The 20,051-nt window shown below is 34.5% G+C and overlaps 1 protein-coding gene across 3 annotated transcripts in view; it reads left to right on the forward strand.

Moving 5' to 3' along the window:
• Positions 1-20,051, forward strand: part of NLGN1 (neuroligin 1) — a 957,767-nt gene that overhangs the window by 345,505 nt on the left and 592,211 nt on the right. For 2 of the 3 annotated variants that reach the window (XR_003046029.1, XR_003046028.1), the window contains one exon: positions 19,413-20,045. Coding sequence is in view for 1 of the 3 variants with exons in the window: in XM_025046070.1 (XP_024901838.1) it covers positions 19,733-20,051 (319 nt within the window). In the remaining 2 variants the exon portion in view is untranslated. Of the gene's footprint in view, positions 1-19,412 lie in introns of all 3 variants that reach the window. The other variant, XM_025046070.1, reaches the window with a different exon arrangement.

Raw genomic sequence — 20,051 nt, forward strand, 5'->3', positions numbered from 1 at the left:
CAGTATTGCAGTATATAAATAGTCTATAAATTACTTGTCCATGTATTTATCAAAAGGTATTTAGATTGTACCCCCCTCTTTTTTTTTTGCTTTTCAAGTAATTCTGTATTAGGTATTTTTTATACACATGTGGAGAAAGAAGTACACAGGAGTAGAGAGACTGGATTTTAGGATATGCAATCTTCAACTATCACTAAATTGCTTCCTGAAGTTGTTGCTGCATTATATAATCTCCATGGTTGTTCCACATCCTCATCAATATTTTATGTTGCTGGACTTATATATTTTTACCAATTACATAGCTGTGAAATAATATTCTATCATTTTAACTTGTATTTCTCTAGGGAAATTGAGTACTGTTTTCACATGTCTACCAGACATTGAGAATCTTCTTCTGTCAATTAACTGTTCATCTTCTTGGTTCATTTTTTCTTATTATAATTTTTGTCTTTATAGATTTATAAAAAATCTTTATGTACTTGGATACTAATCCTTCTTTGATTATATGCATAGCAAATATCTTTTCTTAGTCTATGCCCTGACTTTTTTGATGAACATGAATTTTTAATTTTAATGTATCAAATTTAACATTTTTTCTTTATGGACTTCCCTTTATATCTTAATGTTTAATAAACCCTTCTCTATCATAAAGCTATCTTTTCCTCAAAGTTTTAAGCTTTGCTTTGCATCTTTGTCTTTATCCTACCTTAAATATATATTTAGGTGTGAATTTGAGAGCTATTATTATAATTTTTTTCATACGCCTAATCTATTGTCCAAATAATTCATCTTTGCACTGCTCTCTAATGCCACCTATTTATCAAGTTTTTATAAATCTATCAATATATTTCAGAGCCCTCTATTCTATTGAATTTATTTCTATTCCTGAACCAAAGCTAAACTGCCTCAATTACTGTCATTTTATATTAAGCCTTAATAAGTTCATATGGAAATTCCCCATACCTTCTTCTTTAAAATTGTATCAACAAGTTTTGACCTTTTATTCTTGCAAACACATTTTAGAATTAATTTTTCAAGTTTCATGAAAAACTATAGTGGGTTTTTAAAAAAATAATAATTGCATAAATTTTATAGATTAATTTGCAATATCGAGTCTCCCATCTAGAGACAGGTATTTGTTAATTTATTTGAGTTTATCCTTTAATTTTAATAGCTATATTAACTGTGGGCCAAAATGTGACTGCTCAAAGTCACATAGCCAGTTAATAGAAATACCAATGGTAGAAGAAAAATCTTTTGACTTCTTAACAACTCCTAAACTAAAAATGGTTAATTATTTAGCCAGCTAAGAAAAAGATCTTTGTTTAAAGTACACTCCTTGAGTCCTTGCAGCTTCTGCAACCACCATCATGAAAGTGAATCCAATTTCCCAAGATTACTGGGACCTTGATAATCAGAGTGTGGTCAGAGGGCTTGTTAGACACACAGTATCTCATTCCTCCTCTGGTCCTACAGAATCACAGTTCTCATTTTTTAAAAGATTCCTGGGTCATTGATAGGCACGATAAAATTTTGAAGTATTACATACGAAAAGGGAATTCTAAAATTTATTATATTGGCTCTTTTTCTCTAAAGCCTGTCAAAAATGCTAGTAGTAATCTTGAAGTCATTGAATTGCAAAGGATTTAGATAAGCAACATTGAAACCCATGTAATGGCACTTAGGTCATGCTCTTTGACAGCAGGCTCACAGCAGCCATCCTCTGCTTTTCTGAATGATCAAATGCCCCAAATGAGAAGAGATTGTATATATATACACATACATACATACCTACAAACACATATTCCTTTAAAGGAAAAAAATGTTAAGGGTTTTTCTAAAAGCAGCATATTTCAGGAAGACTGAAACTTTTGATATCTATAGTTATTCAGGAAACAAGTACACTTGCTTTGAAATTACTAGTTGCCCGAAATTGTCATTTTAGCTACTAAATGCCATTGGGGAAAATTCTGTAGAAAGATGAGTGCTGCGGGAGACAGAAACCCAGAAGATTCAGTCTTTAAAACAAAAAGGAAAGATCGCACGATTTTTTCAAGTAATCATATTCTATTCATGTTAATCTCCATTCAGCCTTCTTGCTCAACTACTGTGGAGGCCGGTTAAGTACAGAGAGAAAGAAAAAAAAAAGGTGAGGCGAGGGGATTGGGAAAAAAAAAAAAAGTGAGATCCCTGCAATATTACCTCGAGCCACTAGGGGTATCTTTGTACCATTTTTCATCCTGCACCGATTTGGAGTAGAAACATATATTAGGGGAAAACCAGGGTCCTCGGCATTTTTGCGAGCAGTGCACCCAGAATCCAAAAAGACTGAAAAAAAAAAAGAAGAAGAAGAAGAAGAAGAACGAAGAAGAAGAAGAAGAACGAAGCAACGAAAGAAAGAAACTACAGTTATTTCGGTCACCCGAACAGGGCTACGAAATTGCTCTACTGGATATCAGCACCGAGGATTCAGTTTTGAGGTCAATTTCCAATCAAGATAAATCTATTGGATTAGTAGGATTATCTGATTGCAGCTGAAAGAAGTAACGTTGTTTGATCATTTGGATTTTTTGCCTGATGGTCGGATTTACATGGAGGTGGCTTTGGGTCCCCAGGATTCTGGATCGTGGTTGCAGCTGGAGAGAAAAAAGGATCAATCGACACGTTTTGGAAGTGTCTGTGGGTGAATAAAAAAAGAAAAAAGAAAGAAAGAAAAGAAAAGAGAAAAAAAGACAAGAAAAAAGGAGAGGGCGCAAAACTGGGGTTGCGACTGCTTAAAGAAGAAAAAATAATAAAGGATCCTGAATTCTGAAACAAGAATTACCGAGTGCTCAAGATTCCAAAAAGCCTCTAAAAACTGGTAAATACTTTGACCAATTCAGCTTGAATTTGACGGCGAAGTGTTGTAGAAACTGTCTCCTTGAATTATTGGAAGGGGTCTGGGGAAAGATGAGGGATCTCCATCTGTGGATTTATCTTACTGAGGGTAAGTTTGGGGTTCTTTTACTGGGAGGAGGTTGCCGAGGTTTGCGTGCCGCTGCGCCGAAGGTACTGCGGTCGGGGTGCCTGTGAGATGGAAAGAGAAGGGGGGATGCAAAACCAACTCGCGCATCTCCGGATGGATCGCTGGGGAGCTACCTAGATCTAGCTTAAAAACCTTATTTTGTGGCGTCGGTGGGGAAGCCAAGCCATCCTCCAAGCTCTGAACTTTGCATTGAAAATCTCCTGCTTGGGAGATCTCTTTGGATCCAGCGCTTTCTCCTACTGATACTTTACGGAGAGGAGGCAGTGATACCTTGGAAAATCTGCATGTGGAGGGGAGAGCCCAAGTAAAAATCGCGGCTGCCTTGGCGGCGGTTTCGGCGGCCGTCGGCTTCTCCGGGAATTTTTCAGGGGAAATTGGCCGTTTTCATACTGTCTCATTCTCCAACCCCACCCCCCCATTCTCCCTTCTTCCCTCCTCCCCCTTCTCTCAGCTGATTGCTAAAGGGTTACAGGGTGACTGCATCGGGTCGAGACAAAAGTGAATGACCACATATGCTGTCTTGTTACACACTTGCACGACTTTGCATAATACAGTCCGCGATAACTTTCTTCGAGTTGGGAGAGTACGGGAAGGCGTTGAAGCCTTTCTGCTCAGGGCCCTGGCTAGCGAGTGCGCCAGGCAGCGGGCTGCATTTCTGATGCATCTCAACCCTGGCTGCCTCGCCACTTACTGGCTTTTCTTTCCGACTGAGCGGAGCGCGCGCGTTCCCAGACATTTTCTTGCAGCTGAATTCAGGGAAATTTTTTTTCCTTTTGAAAAAAAAAGAAAATTGTGGCTCTCAAGGAAAGCTTATCATTTACAGAAAGAAAATCAATTTCAGCAGATATAATTAAAATAATCACTCAAATGAGTGAATATTAATTGACTTAGGAAACTAAAAGTTGCTTTGGAATCCAGAAAAGCATATTCTGAACGAGTTTTGGCTTCCACATAGGCTCAGAACAATAACATAAAGAAATGATTCATTTAAAATGTGTACGTAGATAAATATGGATATGTTAGTAAGTTAATTACCCCCTCCCATTCTTCTGACTCCTCAACATCATAATTTTAGTTGGCTTTTTCTATTTAAGGCCGTTTTGTTCAATTTCAAACCTTTACACATTCAAATGCATTAGAATAAAATGGAGATAGATAATCATTAAATTATATGATGATGTATTGGTACACTTTAATCTTTTGAAGAAAAGCATCAAAATTTTTTTCAGGGGTTTCTGTTTACAGATTATGAAATATATGTAGATAGCTTTATGGTTTTAACATTGAAGCTTCTTCATTATTTCTTCCTGAAAGGCTACTCTTCAATGTCATCTGAAACATCATCTTCCCAGTGCTTGCTTATTTCAGGAATTTGAGACACATCAGACATCTTGGTATTAAAAGAGGAGCCTCACCAAACTTTCTTTCTGGATGTCTGTGTATATGCATTTCTTAAATCAAAAATTTGAAACAAGAGCATGCCTTTTTTTTTTTAAAGATGAAATAGCAAAATATAAAACTTTGACTCTCAAGAATTCTACAGTGAAAAGTTAGATAGTTTTTATTTCTGCAGACTTTGTGTGTCTCAAAATGATAGAAATAGCAAGAAATAGTTTCTAGAAGCCCAAATGTTAGTTTTAAGGTGATATCTGAGAGTCTAGGTTTACCTTTTGTTTTACACAACTCTAAGTCACATGGTTCACATGTAGTGTGAACTAGAAAAATGGACGTTTTATGTATTGGTACATTCTAGCTACTGGTCCTAGCCACAAAGTCCAGTACAATTTAATTTAATTTAATTGTAAAAAATAAATTAATAAAAGAAGACAGCAAAAAAAAAATTAAATAATAAAAGTGAATGTGAGGTAAGCTAAGATTTCTCTTTCTAGTTTAGAAGGGAATATAGTGTTGACATAAAAGTAGATTAAGAATATAAAAAGTAGATGGAACGTGAAAAAGTTAACTTGCATATTTTGCAGTCTTTGAACCAGTGGTCATGGCATATTCATAGTGCTAAAGCAGAAAACTCAGCTTAACATGCCTTTGTCTTGTCTGAACAGTATTTTTCTCTGTCAAGGATAATCAGTACTTTCTAGTCCCTCATTCTATTCACTTTGGCAGAGGGAATGAAAAAGGGGAAACTTTGGCCTACTCTGGTTTCTACAAGCAGTTTCTACAGAAAACTTTGGTAAACTTTGTAGGTGGTAAATTCACTTTAGAAAGCCAATAATGATCTGAATAAAATAAATAAAACTACATACCTTAAAAAATTTTAAAACTGTATTCAGTAAACGAAGAGCAAGGAAGATACCCAGTTAACATAAATGTTCTCCATGGATATAGCGGATCACACTAAGAGCTATGGAGAAACTCGATGAGTTCACTTAGAAAGTTAATTACATTTTGCTCTACCTTATCCAAATACATATTTTTGGTCATGATTATTTTTAAAAAAACATGGTGGCTCCTATCAGTTCCAGTTTTGTTACAGAATAACACAAAGTGAGATAATTTGGGGTGAAGAAATGGAAGCTCTAAATTAGCCCTAAAAATTTCAAGCACAATTTCTAATGTACATGACAAGAAATAGCATTGGATTCCCCAAAACTCCTCCCTATGGGAAAACTGATGTTGCATTTACTGGAGCTTTGCTTGACAGCTACACCTGTCCCTTGAAAGCCTCGCATATGTTCCAAGTGGCCTAACATTCAAGGGGGAGATAACACATTTGCTGCAGCTTTCTTTGACTTTGGGAAGATTAAATACAGTTAAATGTTATTCTATATGAACTGATTTTTTTAAATTAAATTACTACACACTCAATTGAAAGCAAAGTAAGAAGGGCAATCATATTTTAGTGTTTTGTAGAAATTTAATAAATGGAATCTCCAAATGCAAATCTTTCATCTCTTTAACTTTACTAAGAAATACAAAAAAAACTCAACTTTCAGTTAATTTAAAATTTCTATCTTTAATATCTCAAATTTGCAAAGCCCATAAAATTTTTAAAAAGTAGCGAACACTTGTGATGAATCATTTTTAATACCTTTTAAAAGATAATTTAAAATATTTTGAGGTAGCTAACCACTTAACCTTGTGGGATAGCAACATTCCCCACTTTCTAAGAATGAGTCCTTAACAGTAACAGATTTGATTATTTTTGCTTTGTTATTAATAAAATTGTGTTGGCAATGTCAACTGTTGCTACAATTCTATGAATTATCTCTGCTTTGAAGAACCACCCCCCCCCCCCACCACAAAAACAAAAACACACTCATTTGATAGCAAACCTGTGTGAAAGAGAAAGACTACCAACTCTAAGCTTAACTGAAGTGAGAGAAAGCTAGTAAATCAATCCAGGCATTAGAAATTATTAGGCATTAAACTTTGGGGGGATTTTATATTAATTCTTTTTATAACAGTCAGTATAATCTCTTCTGTGCCTGTTTCCGTTGCATGTATAGAGAAATTCTAGTCAATGGCAAAACGCTTTACTGCTGCCATTACTGCAGACTTTATGGATCAGAGATGTGTCAGCATGTTAGCTTTAGCTGTAATGCCTCTTTTGTGTGAAACCTTATGGGCCTTGCAGGCACTCTCTCATTCTGACACTCATAAAACGTTCAAGTCTCATATTTATTATTTAATTTTCTTTCTATATATAGCAACAGAGCACTTCAATATATGAATGTGTAGCCAAAAAAAAAAAGAAAAAAGAAAAAAATGACAGGCAAGCGTGAATGGGACTAATGAGTTTTAATAATACACATATTAGGGACTGCTAAAGGAAGTTTAATTAAGAAAAACAAGTTGAGCATGAAATTCATTTTAGAACAAATGCAATTTAAGTTACTGGTACAGATGTAAAATCAAAAACCACAGTGATACATCACAAGAAATAAACTTTCAGGCTGAGACTTAGACCTACTTAATGCAGTTGACATCTTAGGATCTGCCTTTAAGTTGCTGAGCTTGGGTTTGACTTATGAAATAAGAGAATATACACTTTTTTTACAGTGTTTTCCCTTTTCTCTGGTTTCTGTAGCAATTTTTGTTTAGTATTTTAACTGTATATCTAGCTACACTTTTTGTACATAATACTAATTCCCTTGAGATAGGCCACATAGCAATGGTTTCTTTTTCTGTAGTCTGCTTCTTTAATACCACATATGCCTGCATCTGGAGCCCATGCCACCCCTTTGAGAATGCTGTAAGTGGTTCTTCAATAAGAAAACTGTTTATGTATCTATCCATTTACCTGCACTGATAATTCTGTTTAACTTTTGGCATAATTGAGAAAATACATAGTTTTATTTATTTGTTTGCTTATTTATTTTGTAGTTACAGTGTATCGGGGGCTGGAAATTGAGGAGGAGGTAGAATGTCTAGCAAATATTGCCTTAGAATGTGGTTTTCTTCCATTTGGTCTGTATCTAAATAACAGAGGTACATTCTAGAAAGAGTGAAGAAGTTAGATCATAAAATGGGGGTCTTATATATCTTTCTCAACAACTGCCTTTTTGGAAACATCCAAATGACATCCTGATTTATTTATATAGATGTTGAACATCACTTATGTACAACAGTAGTTTTTTGTTCTTTGACACACCCAATGAATGTTGAGTCTTCAGGAAAAAACAAAAGAGGTTAATCGTAATATTTCAAAGTAAGTTGAAAATTCTTGTTGCCTTTTAAAAAATAGTTATGGTGAATACTTTCATACTGTCATATGGAATATTCATTATGCTTGGAAATTCAACAACGTTACATATGAAATCTATGATAATATAGATTAGGTAAAAACTAACTTGGGATTATTACTAGTATAAATGTTCCTCATAGGACAACCACTTTTTGTATAACAGAATTGACCAGGAAAACAGTGATTACTACATATGACGTTGACCAACAGATGTCACAATACTTGCACCTGAAAATACTACTTGAGCTGTTTAATAGTTAACCACAACACTAGAAGAAATAAAGATTCACTTCAATGACCATTATGTTTCAAATAAGTGCACCTGTCATTTTTAATTTAAATCTATATTACTTAGCTGTCCAAAACTTTACACACAAGTGACAATGTTATAAAAAAAAACTCACCAGTTTCATTTCCTCTTTAATTGTGCCAAGTGTTCCAATGCATATGTTACTATGAGATTGATGTCCAAGTTCCTATTATTTAGAGCTGTGGTCTTTAGTAATAACATCAGAGGAGTTATTGAGTACATAGAAGTAAAACATTTTATGTAATGAAACAGTATTGTACCAGCAGTGTATATAACCTCTGTGATGATCGGCAGGGATTTCTGTCTGATTTTTTAAAGTGTGTGTGTTTCTCCTCAGCACCCAAAACAGTGCCTGGCACATTACTGGTGACTAATAAATACTTATTAAATGAATAAGAGACCAGGCTCTAGCTTCACATGTAACTTTGCTTAATAATTGGTCTTTTCATTTTTGCTTTTTATTTTTTTTTCAAAAGATCATTTGTTATTTTAATTGGTAGATATTTTGAAGGCATGTGCAAAATTCCAAAAGCAAAAAGGGAACTATTTAAAAGATTGAATTTTAATGATTTTTGTATATAGTTTATTAGCTCTATTTTGATATATTACTATCAAGGCTGGCACGTGTAATAGGATAATTAACCAAAACGTACATTAGAGTTATTTTCTGCCGTGAAGAAAATGTGATATTTCAAGGAAATTTGGAAGCATTGATTATTATTTCAAACACTTAGGACTTGGACAATAAGATCCAAAATATAATGAAGTTTGACATTTTAGTCATTATTTAAGTACTTTTTCATTTTTTAAAATACTTTTTGATTCTTAGTTCCCTATTATTCAATTTTATTTAAACGGTGACTTCATTTAGCAACTTATTTTCCATGTGTATATTAAATTCTCGTGACTATTTGTTCATTGATGTTCTGTTACACAAATGGCCCATGGATAGAATGTTGCTTTGAAGCTTGTTATTATTAGTACTAATAAAACTGTAATGTGAAGAGAAAATAAAAGATGGGGTATCTGAGGAAGATTGCAAGTGTAATGTTCTTTCCCCTTTGGGGCATTGGCTGAGTTCTAAGCCAGGTCAGGGGTGACAGGAAACCATTACTGTTATTTGGTGCCTTCGTCAAAGGAGTTGGTGGTCTTAGTCCAGTTCCTAGTAGACAGTTACTTCTTAAACAATAGTCACTATAGTAATTGCCAATTCCAGTAGAAGCCTGAGAGTAAATGGACACAAAGGTTTAACTTCCTCATCTCTGCTAATCATCTTCTAAGGGGTCAAGATTGACAAACCTTGGCACAGGGCCATACTGAGAAACAGCATTGCCTCTGCCAAAGTTGTAGCTACTCTCTGGCAACAAGTTTTTGTTTTTTTGTTTTTTTTAAGAAGACTTTAATTAAGCAGGGCACCAAGAATGGCAGTTCTCCACTATTCCCAAGCACATCAATTCACTGGAAACGAAAATAAGCTTAAATAGTGAATTGAGAGTATAGCACTGCTGTTAGGGTGTGCTATCTTTTCTATAAAGGTACTGGTAGCGTAATTAAGTTGCTTCTGGAAGCAACGACTTGTGACCCAAAGGTGGCCCCTTTCAGACAAAAGCTCAATTTAATATCAAGAGAAGTAATCAGCTCTACCTGGCTGTCTCTCCTGAGCTCTTGAGTGATTACTCATTTTCTTCTGGGGGATCACAGGGTTGCCAATTGGTTTTCAAAATGTGTCCTGCAGTATTTTACATATACATTAAAATTGTTGTTCATGGTTTTTTTGTTTGTTTGTTTGTTTTTCCTGTCTTATCAATTCCTGCCCCTCTCACCCAACTTTACCTTCTTATTCATTTGGAAGTCGAGACTTCTAAGTAGATTCTAGATTTAACAATATCTGTCACTAACAAGAAACTCTAATATTTAGCCATTTGTTGTAATGATGGTTATAGAAGAAATATTTAGTTGTGGAATGCAGAAGGAAAGGCTATCACTTAAATCTCTTTTTCTTTGTGTTGCCAGAAAAGCTGTTACGGCATCTTAGAATCCTTTTTTTTTTTTTTTTTTCCAAATAATAACGGAATTAGCTACCAGTCTATATGGTCATCTGTGCACATCCTGCATGATGAGGATTTTCATTGTACTTTAATTTGTTTCTACCTCTTCTCTGTTTTACCTCCCTTGTTGCAACTCTAATTGAGATAATGCCTTCACAGAGGTCAATCATCACAGAGATAAATAAAAACTGAAGTAGGGTTAATTGATGAAAGATAAATAATATAATGAATGAATGAGTTATTCATTCAAGAAATATTTTCTGATGACCTACAATGTAATAAATTATTTTGGGGAATGGTTACTAAAAATCAACAATTCAAAAGGTATAGCCTCTATTTTTGAAGAGTAAGGCTAATCTAATCATGTTATTTTTGTGATCGTAATTCTTCTTATCATTCTTGGGATAAGATCTTACATTCTTAAAATGGCCTAGAAATTCTTGAATTGTCAGCTCCTCTCCAGTCCGATGCCCACTTTTCTCTCAAGTCACTCTAATCTCTTAGTTCTTGGAAAGCCTCAGGCTTCACAGCATTTGGGTATCCTCTTGCCTCTCTCTAACACACTCCTGGTCCTTACCTGCCAACTCCTACTCATCTTTCAGAACTCAGTTTACATATCACTTCTTCAATAAAATCATCTTTTCCACTCAAAGACTCATTAAATCTCCCTTGAGAGCCTCTGCATTATCCTCTTTGGCAAAGCATTTATTACTAAATAGTTATCTGTGTAATTGATTTACATAAAGTTTGTCTTCCCCATTGAACTGCAGTCTTGTAGAGAATCAGCACTATTCCCCTCTTGTTCATGTTTGCCTCTCCAGTGCTTCATGCTAAGTAATGTAAGAATGAAGAGAGAAACTGAGTTTATAAACTACTGTGATAAAAAGTACTGTGGGTTCAATCACAAGAAAAGTAACAAGTGCTTTGAGAGTTGAGGAAACGGAGTGTTTTTCTGGCTAGAAGGATCTGGGAAGGAAGTACAGACTTTTGAGCCAGGCCTTTGGAGATTTTATACACACACACACACACACACACACACACACACACACATATATGTATATACATATATATGTATGTATCTGAGAGTTGAGAACTACTATAAGTCAAGTATATGTATATGTATATACATATATACATATATACATATGTATATATGTATATACATATATGTGTGTGTGTACATGTATGTATGTATGTACGTATGTATGTATATATGTTTGGCTTGCTTTTTATACACACATACATATATGTGTGTGTGTATATTTTTTTCTTTTCTTATTTACATATATAGTATATATATATATTTTTTAAATTTTTTTCCACAAAGATAGAATGCTACCTCTTCAATGTACTCATGATTTTTATCTTAGATTGTCCTTAAAATATTTACTTGGTAAAACTTTTTCTCCTATTACTGTCAAATTTTAGTTTGCCTTTTCTCCTTAACATTGCATTTTCTCACATGATTGGAAAGGTTCGTTTTAGATTAGAAGTAGCCCAAGAAGAAAGAGAACAAGTAAAATTACTTATATTTTCCGTAACTCTGGAAAACCATTGAGACTTGCCTACCTTTACTCCTAAAAGAAGGCTCTGGACAAAATTGAGAAAGAGGCAGCGTTTATCTGTAGTCTATGAATTCTTCTGCTTTATATCTTTCTGTGTGTGGGAATTCACTATATTCACAGAATTGTTTTCTTTTTTATTGAAAAGTATTTCAGTGGCTTTGTGTTTCAGATCTTCAATTTAATTATCTGTTACTCTGATGATAATGATCTCTACTTTATGAAGACAATTAAATGAGGTGATGCAGTTAGCTCACTGTTTGGCCCCAGTCCGCACTCAGTTGATGCTAGCCATTAATCTAGTGATTAAGGAATAATGGTCATGGAAGTATATACTTGTCACCACATTAGTTCTCAGTAACTACATTTTGGTATGGCCATGATGTGGGCCATGGCATTTCTTGAACTTCTACATAATCAGCATATGAAACTTTGATATTCTCATCTCAGAAGAGACCCTTTGTAGCTGCTCCAAATTATGCCTATTGATTAACCCCAGAAAGCAGATCAGCAATCTTTTCATTTCCTTCCTGTTGATGTCCTGTGTGTTTTACTCTCCTCAAACCCTCAAACTGAGCATATGATTTCTTTGAGTTAGTCTCACTGGGGAGCAAAGCAAAATGTTGTGTATCATGAAGATTAAGAAAGATCACATTCTTTGGAGTTAGGTTTGTTTCTTGCATCCACCTTTTCTGAGCTTTGCGGTCTTAAGAAATCTGTCTAACTAAATAAATCATCATTTTTCTCATCTCAAACAAGAATACTTGGCTTAGAAATTTGTCGTGAGGATTAAATGACATGAACCATGTAATTTGGAGCAGCTCCAAACAGGGTGGTATTGAAACTTTTTCCAGCAACATTCTATAATCTGAAACAGAGCATAAATGTTAGAAGTTAGGACTGGGGGTAAGCAAGGCAAGAATGGTAAAATTTCAAGGAGCAAAGGTCATGAGAAATGGTAATTCTAGGGATGAACAGAGTAATTAAATTTGGATAGGAAGGTATGCAGTACCAGAAGGGTACAATTAGAAAAAGAAATAATAAGAAGGATTGCTGCAAAGGCTTGGCAAGTAGTTGATGATCTGTATATTAGTTTTTTCTATGGTCATTTTCAGATAAATGTGGATATATTCTAAGCTATACTTCAAACTGATCATGAAAATAAAATTGTTTTTGGTTTCTTTATCATCAATTCATTCACTAAGGTAATGGTTCCCATACCTTTGTGATTATGTAATTTTGTGTTTTTGATAAGCAAACCATAAAAAGTGTAAAAAATATATATATATATATATATTCCCACACAAATATCTCTATCATCAGATTGAAAAACATACAGAAAAATAGACATTAAAAGATGAAAAAGATAAAATCAGTATTTTTTTAATACGTTATAAATCTGGAAGTCTTCATTCTGTCATCTATTAATACCTCAAGGCATAGAGATTCTTAGGATATACTTATAGCTGAAAAGATAGATATAAATTAGTATTTCAAGTCGTCTTCTTGATATTTGCCTGACTTATTATTATATTCGATTAAATAGCCTTTGTTTTTAGTTTTGCAATGTAGCTGAAGAAGAGCTTGTGCTATAGGTTGGAGAAGTTTCATTTCTGCTCATTTCTTGTTCTTGTAGTTGTATTGCTAGTATTTTCTTTAATACACATATACATTGTGGGAAACGATTCAGCAGTCTGTTTGGTGACAGTTACTTCAATTAAAACATGATGAAAAAATGTATAAATTTACTTATCCGAAGATGTAAACTCTCATACATCACTATACATTGAAAAATGTATAGTGATGTATGAGAGTTTACTTACATTGAAAAAGAAGCAGAACAACAATAAAATGCCACTGCCGGTAAACCTACTGCGTTATATAGAACTTTACACCATCCTAAAAACATTCCTAGCGCTATGTGAATCACACAACCATGTGAAGGCGATTGTATTAAACCATTAATTCATATTAGCAAAGATTCATTTCTTTCTCTTTTTGTTTTACATAAAATATTGTGATACATAGAAGTTTGGTGATTTACTTCCCTTTTTCCTGGTCGTCTTGTGGTGGCATATGAACACAGTGCTTTGGAGATCCCTGCTCCACAGTACTGCCAGTTTAATTTTCTTGTGAATAAATTTAATAATACTCTTCCTTTGCTAGGAACATTTAATGGCTTTTCATCACCCAGTGAATAAAATCTAAGCTCTTTAGCCTTTTAATGAAAGGCTTGCTTGATTTGGCTATAACCTGCCTTTCCAGTCTCATTCAATACTCAACCTCATTTACTCTGTGTTCTGGCCAAACTAAACTATGCGCTCCTCAGCTGTGGCTGCTTCTTTCCTTTCTGCCATAGGTTAGATTTCCCAGGGAAAAAAATAAAGACTCTGGGATGGAAGTTTGCCATCAGAAAGTTTACTGGAGCATGCTATTGGAAAAAAGTACGGGGGAGGGAGTGAGAGAATCACAACCAACTCCTCCCTCTGCCCCTTTCCACAGAGAGCCTTGGAGCTGGGATGGTCCTTTGGATCTGGTCTGCATTGAGGCAAAAAGGCCAGGCCTTTCTCCATGTTTGTGGACCAGTCACTGAGAGGTGAGCTAGCTCCAGGGAAGTTGAGCATGGCAGTACCTACTGCATACCCTTTCCACTGTTCCTGGAATGTGCCCTTTGCCTGGAATCTCTTGCATGACCATTAGTGTTTGTTCCAGCCCTATTCATTATTTGAGACCCAGCTCAAATTCCCCCTGATTTACGAATTCTTTCCTAATCTACTAACTCAAGGTAGCCCTGTTTCTTCTTTTTAAAGCCTAACAACATTTTGTCGATGGTATTCATTTGCTTATTCATCCTGTTTTTATGTACTTACTATGTGAATTAATTACACATTAGTTACTTTAAGTGTTCAGTTACAGAAAGGACTCACGGGACTCAAATCGTTTATACTCATTGGACAGCTTTATTACAAGCAACAAATACAATAGAGAAACAACAGGAAAAGCGTGTATGTTGAATAGGGTCCAGAAATCTCAGATTCAGGCTTTTTTGTTGTCCCACTGCTGGGTCATACAGGATAGCTCTTGTCTCTAGGTCTTGCCACCAGTGTGCATGTGAAACATATTGGTATAGGAAGCCCAAAATCTGTTGGTGGTCAAGTTTTCTTACAGTAAAGTGGTCCCATAGGTATATTCCAGTTATATAGCCAGACTTGGCCATTGAAAATCACCACTCTCCAGTGAAACCAGTTATTATTAAATGCGAGTATTATTAAATTATCATTACTAAATCCAATTTTTAAATCAAATATTATTGCTAAGTACCGTTGACAGGCTGATATATTCTGAACTCAACTCATAAACTCATAGGTACAAAACATTATTTAGCTTTAATTAATATAGTCAGTCTTCATTATTCCTGGATCTATATTTGCAAACTTGCTTATTCATTACAATTTATTTGTAACTCCAAAATCAATACTCATGGTGCTTTCACTGTCATTCACAGACATAAGCAAAGCAGAAAAAACTTTGAGCTGCCCTATGAGCACGTTTCCAGCTGAGGTTAATCAAGGTGATAGTCTGCCTTCTTGTTTCAGCTCTCATACAGAGCTGAACAGAGGATAGGGAGAGAGGTAGAGTAGAATAATGCAAGAAGCCCAAGCTCTGGGCCAGTTAGAGGAGGTTGGAGTCCTAACTCTGGTCCTCTTAGTGGGGTGGCCTCAGACAAGTCACTTCTGAATTTTGTTTTCTCTTTTGTAAAGTAAAGAAAATAGAATTTACTAGCATGAATTGTTTTTAAGGTTTAAGATGATAACATAATTATGTTAAATGTGTGTGTGTGTGTGTGTATCCCTAGGGGCAATGAATTCGTGTTCCCCAATTCAGTGTTTGCAATGACTGTATAGAGCATAGCTACAATAAATGACAGCAATTGATTGTATTGGCCAAGCTCTCTGCAGCTCAGTAATAAGCATGCAGTCTATCCAGATCAGCTGAGATTTACCAATCCCTACACTCTGTAAAGGGTTTTCACATGGATTTTTTGATGGATATAAATTATTTTTAGAAAAACCAAAACACAAAATCCTTGCCCTTGAATAAGAAATTCATCGGGGAGAGGGGAGCAGTTCAAAAATAAAACAAAAACAAAGCAATATTGTTTCTACAAAACAATATTGTAGCTGTTTGGGAACAATGACTGGATTATACTTGTCTTTAAATCCTCAAAACATTGAACACAATAGCTTATACGTTGTAGATAAAAGTAAATGCTTGTTAAGCTAATGAAAGATTGATGAATGCGGCCACTCACTGTGATTATCTAATGTCTCAGTCTCTCTACTTTCTCCATAATCGGTTCTTTGGTCTGAGTCACTCAGGAACAAACTATTGGATAAACCAGCTATTATGATGAATTAATGCAAGTGAGATAATATATTCTCATTTAAGATGTCTTTTTACATGTTATTTATTTTTTATTTTATTTCTCTCAGTGGGGTAACAAATGCTTTAACCTAAAGGGAGGAATAATGGAGAATTTGTGAGCTAGTATCTCCACTAACTTCAAAGTCAGACGAAGCTAGTCCTGTGTGGATTGATAAGGTCACCTAACTGCCTGGTCTGCTGAGTAAGGCTTTTCTGACCTATTTTAATGTTTTTACCATAAAATATTTTGCACATACAGGAAAATACAGAGAATTCCATAACAAAGATGTGTATGTGTGTGTGTATGAGTCTGTGTGTTTGTGTATAACCCAACACTGTCAAATATTAAGATTTGTAAAACTTGCTGTAGGTAATTAATTACTGGTCTTTTAAGACCTCACCACAAGTTATCTATCTTAGGTGCCAATTAATTAATAATATTTAGAACTTAAGTTCATTCTCTTTCCTTCTTATCCAGGGATTATAATGTCCTGTTAATACAAATTTATGTATCTGTGAAGAATATGTAGTATTATTTTACATATTTTAAGCTTTATTTAAATAGTATTTTACATAGTCTTCTGCAATTTGCTCTATTCAAGAATTTTGATATTTATCTATGTTTATATATTGAGGTTTAGGTTCTTTATTTGCACCGAAGTATAGAATTCTAATTTTTTAATATATCATAATTCATTTGTCAATATCTATTAGTGAACATTTAGACTATTATGAAGGATTTTTTTGTTACCTATTATTATTTTAACATAAACAACCAATCATTGCATTCAATGTAAAGTAAAAAAAAAAAGGTTAAAAAATGTAATAAAATAAAATCTAAACTTTCAATATTAACAGGGTGTACCATTTAAATTTCTTGTTTCTATGAAACTGTCAGAGTATTTACCTAGACTCTATGTTCTGAAGGAACATAAAACACTTTCACAACTGAATTTTAAATGTACTAGGATCAGTTTTTTTAAAGTGTTAATTGTGGAGTGAAAGACTACATCATGTGCAATAATCTAGAGGATGGCCTTTAAATCAGATGCCAGTGGGCTCCTGGATCTGTTATTGATTAACTGAGAGACCTTGGCCAAGGTATTTAACCTCTTTAACTCTCAGTTCCTCATCTGTAAACAGGGGATAACTGATGAACCTGTATTATAAGGTTGTTGTAAATGAGATGTATATGCATAAAAGCTAAGGGTTTGGAATATACTAAGGAAGCACCAATAAATAGGAAAAAAAACTTGCCAAAAATTCGAGTCTTTGTAGTTAGGCATATATATATAATAAATACATATGTAATATATATAATACATATTATTACATATAATAAAATATATACCTCTATATATATTTGAAATTTTAATAATTTAAACAAACCATTTTTTTTTGCATTACACTTGGCTGACTATTACTATAGTAGCAACTTCTGAAAAATCTTTGGGGTCAATGCTATAGTTCTCCGTACAGGTAAGCCCATGAGAAATGGCATATTTTTGTAACCTCAGAAACTAAACATTATTAGAATGTGAAAATTCACCATGGTGTGCAGGATTCGAATCCTTCACAATTTGTATTAGAGTAGCACATCAGGGGGAAACAGGAGCCCCTTTATTTTTAACACAGCTAAGGATTTGTAAATACAAAAAGAAATGTTATTTTATTAATAACCAAACAAGTACTTTTTATTATTAATGAAATACCAGGTATGTAAAAAACTTTTAGAAATTATTGTACTTGAAAATTAGGCTGAATAAAAAATAGTGATGGAGACTTTTAAGGCCTCACCACTGGTCTTTTATTTTATGTGTAAAAAAGGTGTTTTTTTAAACACCAAAATGTTTTAGGAAAAACTCAGCCATGCTGTGGCCCACCAGAATTCTGCACAAGAATAAGCATAACATACTCTTAACAGAAATGGGTTTATGTAGCTAAATCTTCAGTCTAAATTCTGGGACAGGAGTGGGATGGGTCTAAGCCTGTCTTTTGTATGTTAATGTGTTTTCACAGCCAAGGTATGCAAATTAACACAGATTTGAAGAAAGACATTTATCTCCTTATTGCCTTCTGTGATGGATTGTTCAGAGCTAAAGGAACACCAGGCTGAACCAAATCTCTTGCTGCCCTATATAGTTTTTACAATCTCCTTTTCAATAACACAAAATCAGGGCAGCCTCACTGCCAGACTAGCACTTCTTCAAGAATCTTTCCATAATATGACAGGATAGAACCATCTGTAATACATATCAACACTATTATTTTCAAAGTAAGCACTTTAAAAGGTGGCTTGAGCAAGACAAATATGCCGTTATAGGCTATTTTGAAGTTAATGTAAGATTATACTGTGAATTGCACCACACTGAATGCTACATTTTATTCTGATGCATTTTAAGTTGAACTGGGTAAACAGTGGTAGGTGTTTGATTAGTGTTAATATGCAAGATGCCATGATTAGGAATGATTGTTCTTTTAAATTACTGAGCAGTCTTTTTTTTATTACTATTATTCTTTTCTGATCTCTAACAGATAGAACAAAGGTTGTAATTTAAAATATATTGACTGTTACTCAAATGAATTTTCACATTGCAAATTTACTGATATGTAAGCTATATAGCTAGATGGTTATAAACTGTCTGCAAAAAATGATGCCAACTTCTGTCTCTTTTTCAAATTATATCTAAAGTCACTTTGTTTTTCAAATTTTTGGACTTGACTTTAAGGTGAGGGAGCTGTAACCAATGATTTTATGTGACTTTTGAGAAACAGCACATATTTTTACCTTATAAGGTATTTGCACTTAAAAGATCATATGGAACTAATACTAGTTTTCTTGTTTCAACATTAACTTTATTTATTCTACATAGCATGGGATTGGGGACCACCTTTTTGTTTGTTTTTAATGCAAACAATCATTCTTAAAGAGTGTGTTTATGTTCCAGTAATTTATTACCAATATTTTAAAAAAGGTTTCTGCTATTGAATTCTAATTTTGAGCATGTTTACCGATCGTGTGCTTTGTTAAAGTAATTGAAGACTATCAAAAACGGGAATTTCCACATATAACCTTCACTGGAAAAACACTGTACTGTCAATGCTCTCAAAACTATATATTTGGACAAGGCCTGCTTCCGCTTAAATGTGTATAAAGTCAGCAGTCAGGTTTCTCAATCTTATAGTCAGTTATTTCACCTGTCGTCTCATATCAAACCATAATTTTTTACCTGACTCGAGCTACTATTCATGTATTTCTGTAGCTTGTAAAACCTCTAGTTATCATCACTCTGTCTGTTTTAGCTTGTTTGTACTAATGATTGATTTTCATTTTTTCTAGGATATAGACCTGCAGCTAACTGGATTTGATTTATAAGAGGGAAATCTACAGTCAATCACCACTCTCGCCACAGTGCTATGATGGAAAACAGAATGGTCAATAGGATATGGTCTGATAAATAGTGATGATTGAAGATGTTACTTCAATACATGTGAAATCAATGGGAGACACTGGCTACATGAAGAACTTTCTGAGCTTTTCTCAGTAGGCTTACCTTTACAAGATTGGAGGCGTATTCTACCATTATAAGGTCTTTCTAAAGTGGATACAAATACCTTTGCCTCACTGTAACCAGGCAACTAGACAACTAATGTGGGACCATGGCACTATCCAGATGCACGTGGCCAAACTATGTTTGGAGATCAGTAATGGCATGCTTGGCACACAGGGGATTGGGTGCCTCACTGACTCTCTGTGTGTTGGGATGTTTCCTTCAGGCTGCCCATGTGCTCTCCCAAAAATTGGATGATGCAGACCCGCTGGTGACAACCAACTTTGGCAAGATAAGAGGGATTAAGAAAGAACTCAACAATGAAATTCTGGGGCCTGTTATTCAGTTCCTTGGAGTTCCATATGCAGCTCCACCAACAGGGGAACATCGTTTCCAGCCTCCAGAACCACCATCTTCCTGGTCCGATA

The sequence above is a fragment of the Pteropus alecto genome, unplaced genomic scaffold (genome assembly GCF_000325575.1).
Source record: "Pteropus alecto unplaced genomic scaffold, ASM32557v1 scaffold33, whole genome shotgun sequence".
Classification (NCBI taxonomy): domain Eukaryota; kingdom Metazoa; phylum Chordata; class Mammalia; order Chiroptera; family Pteropodidae; genus Pteropus; species Pteropus alecto.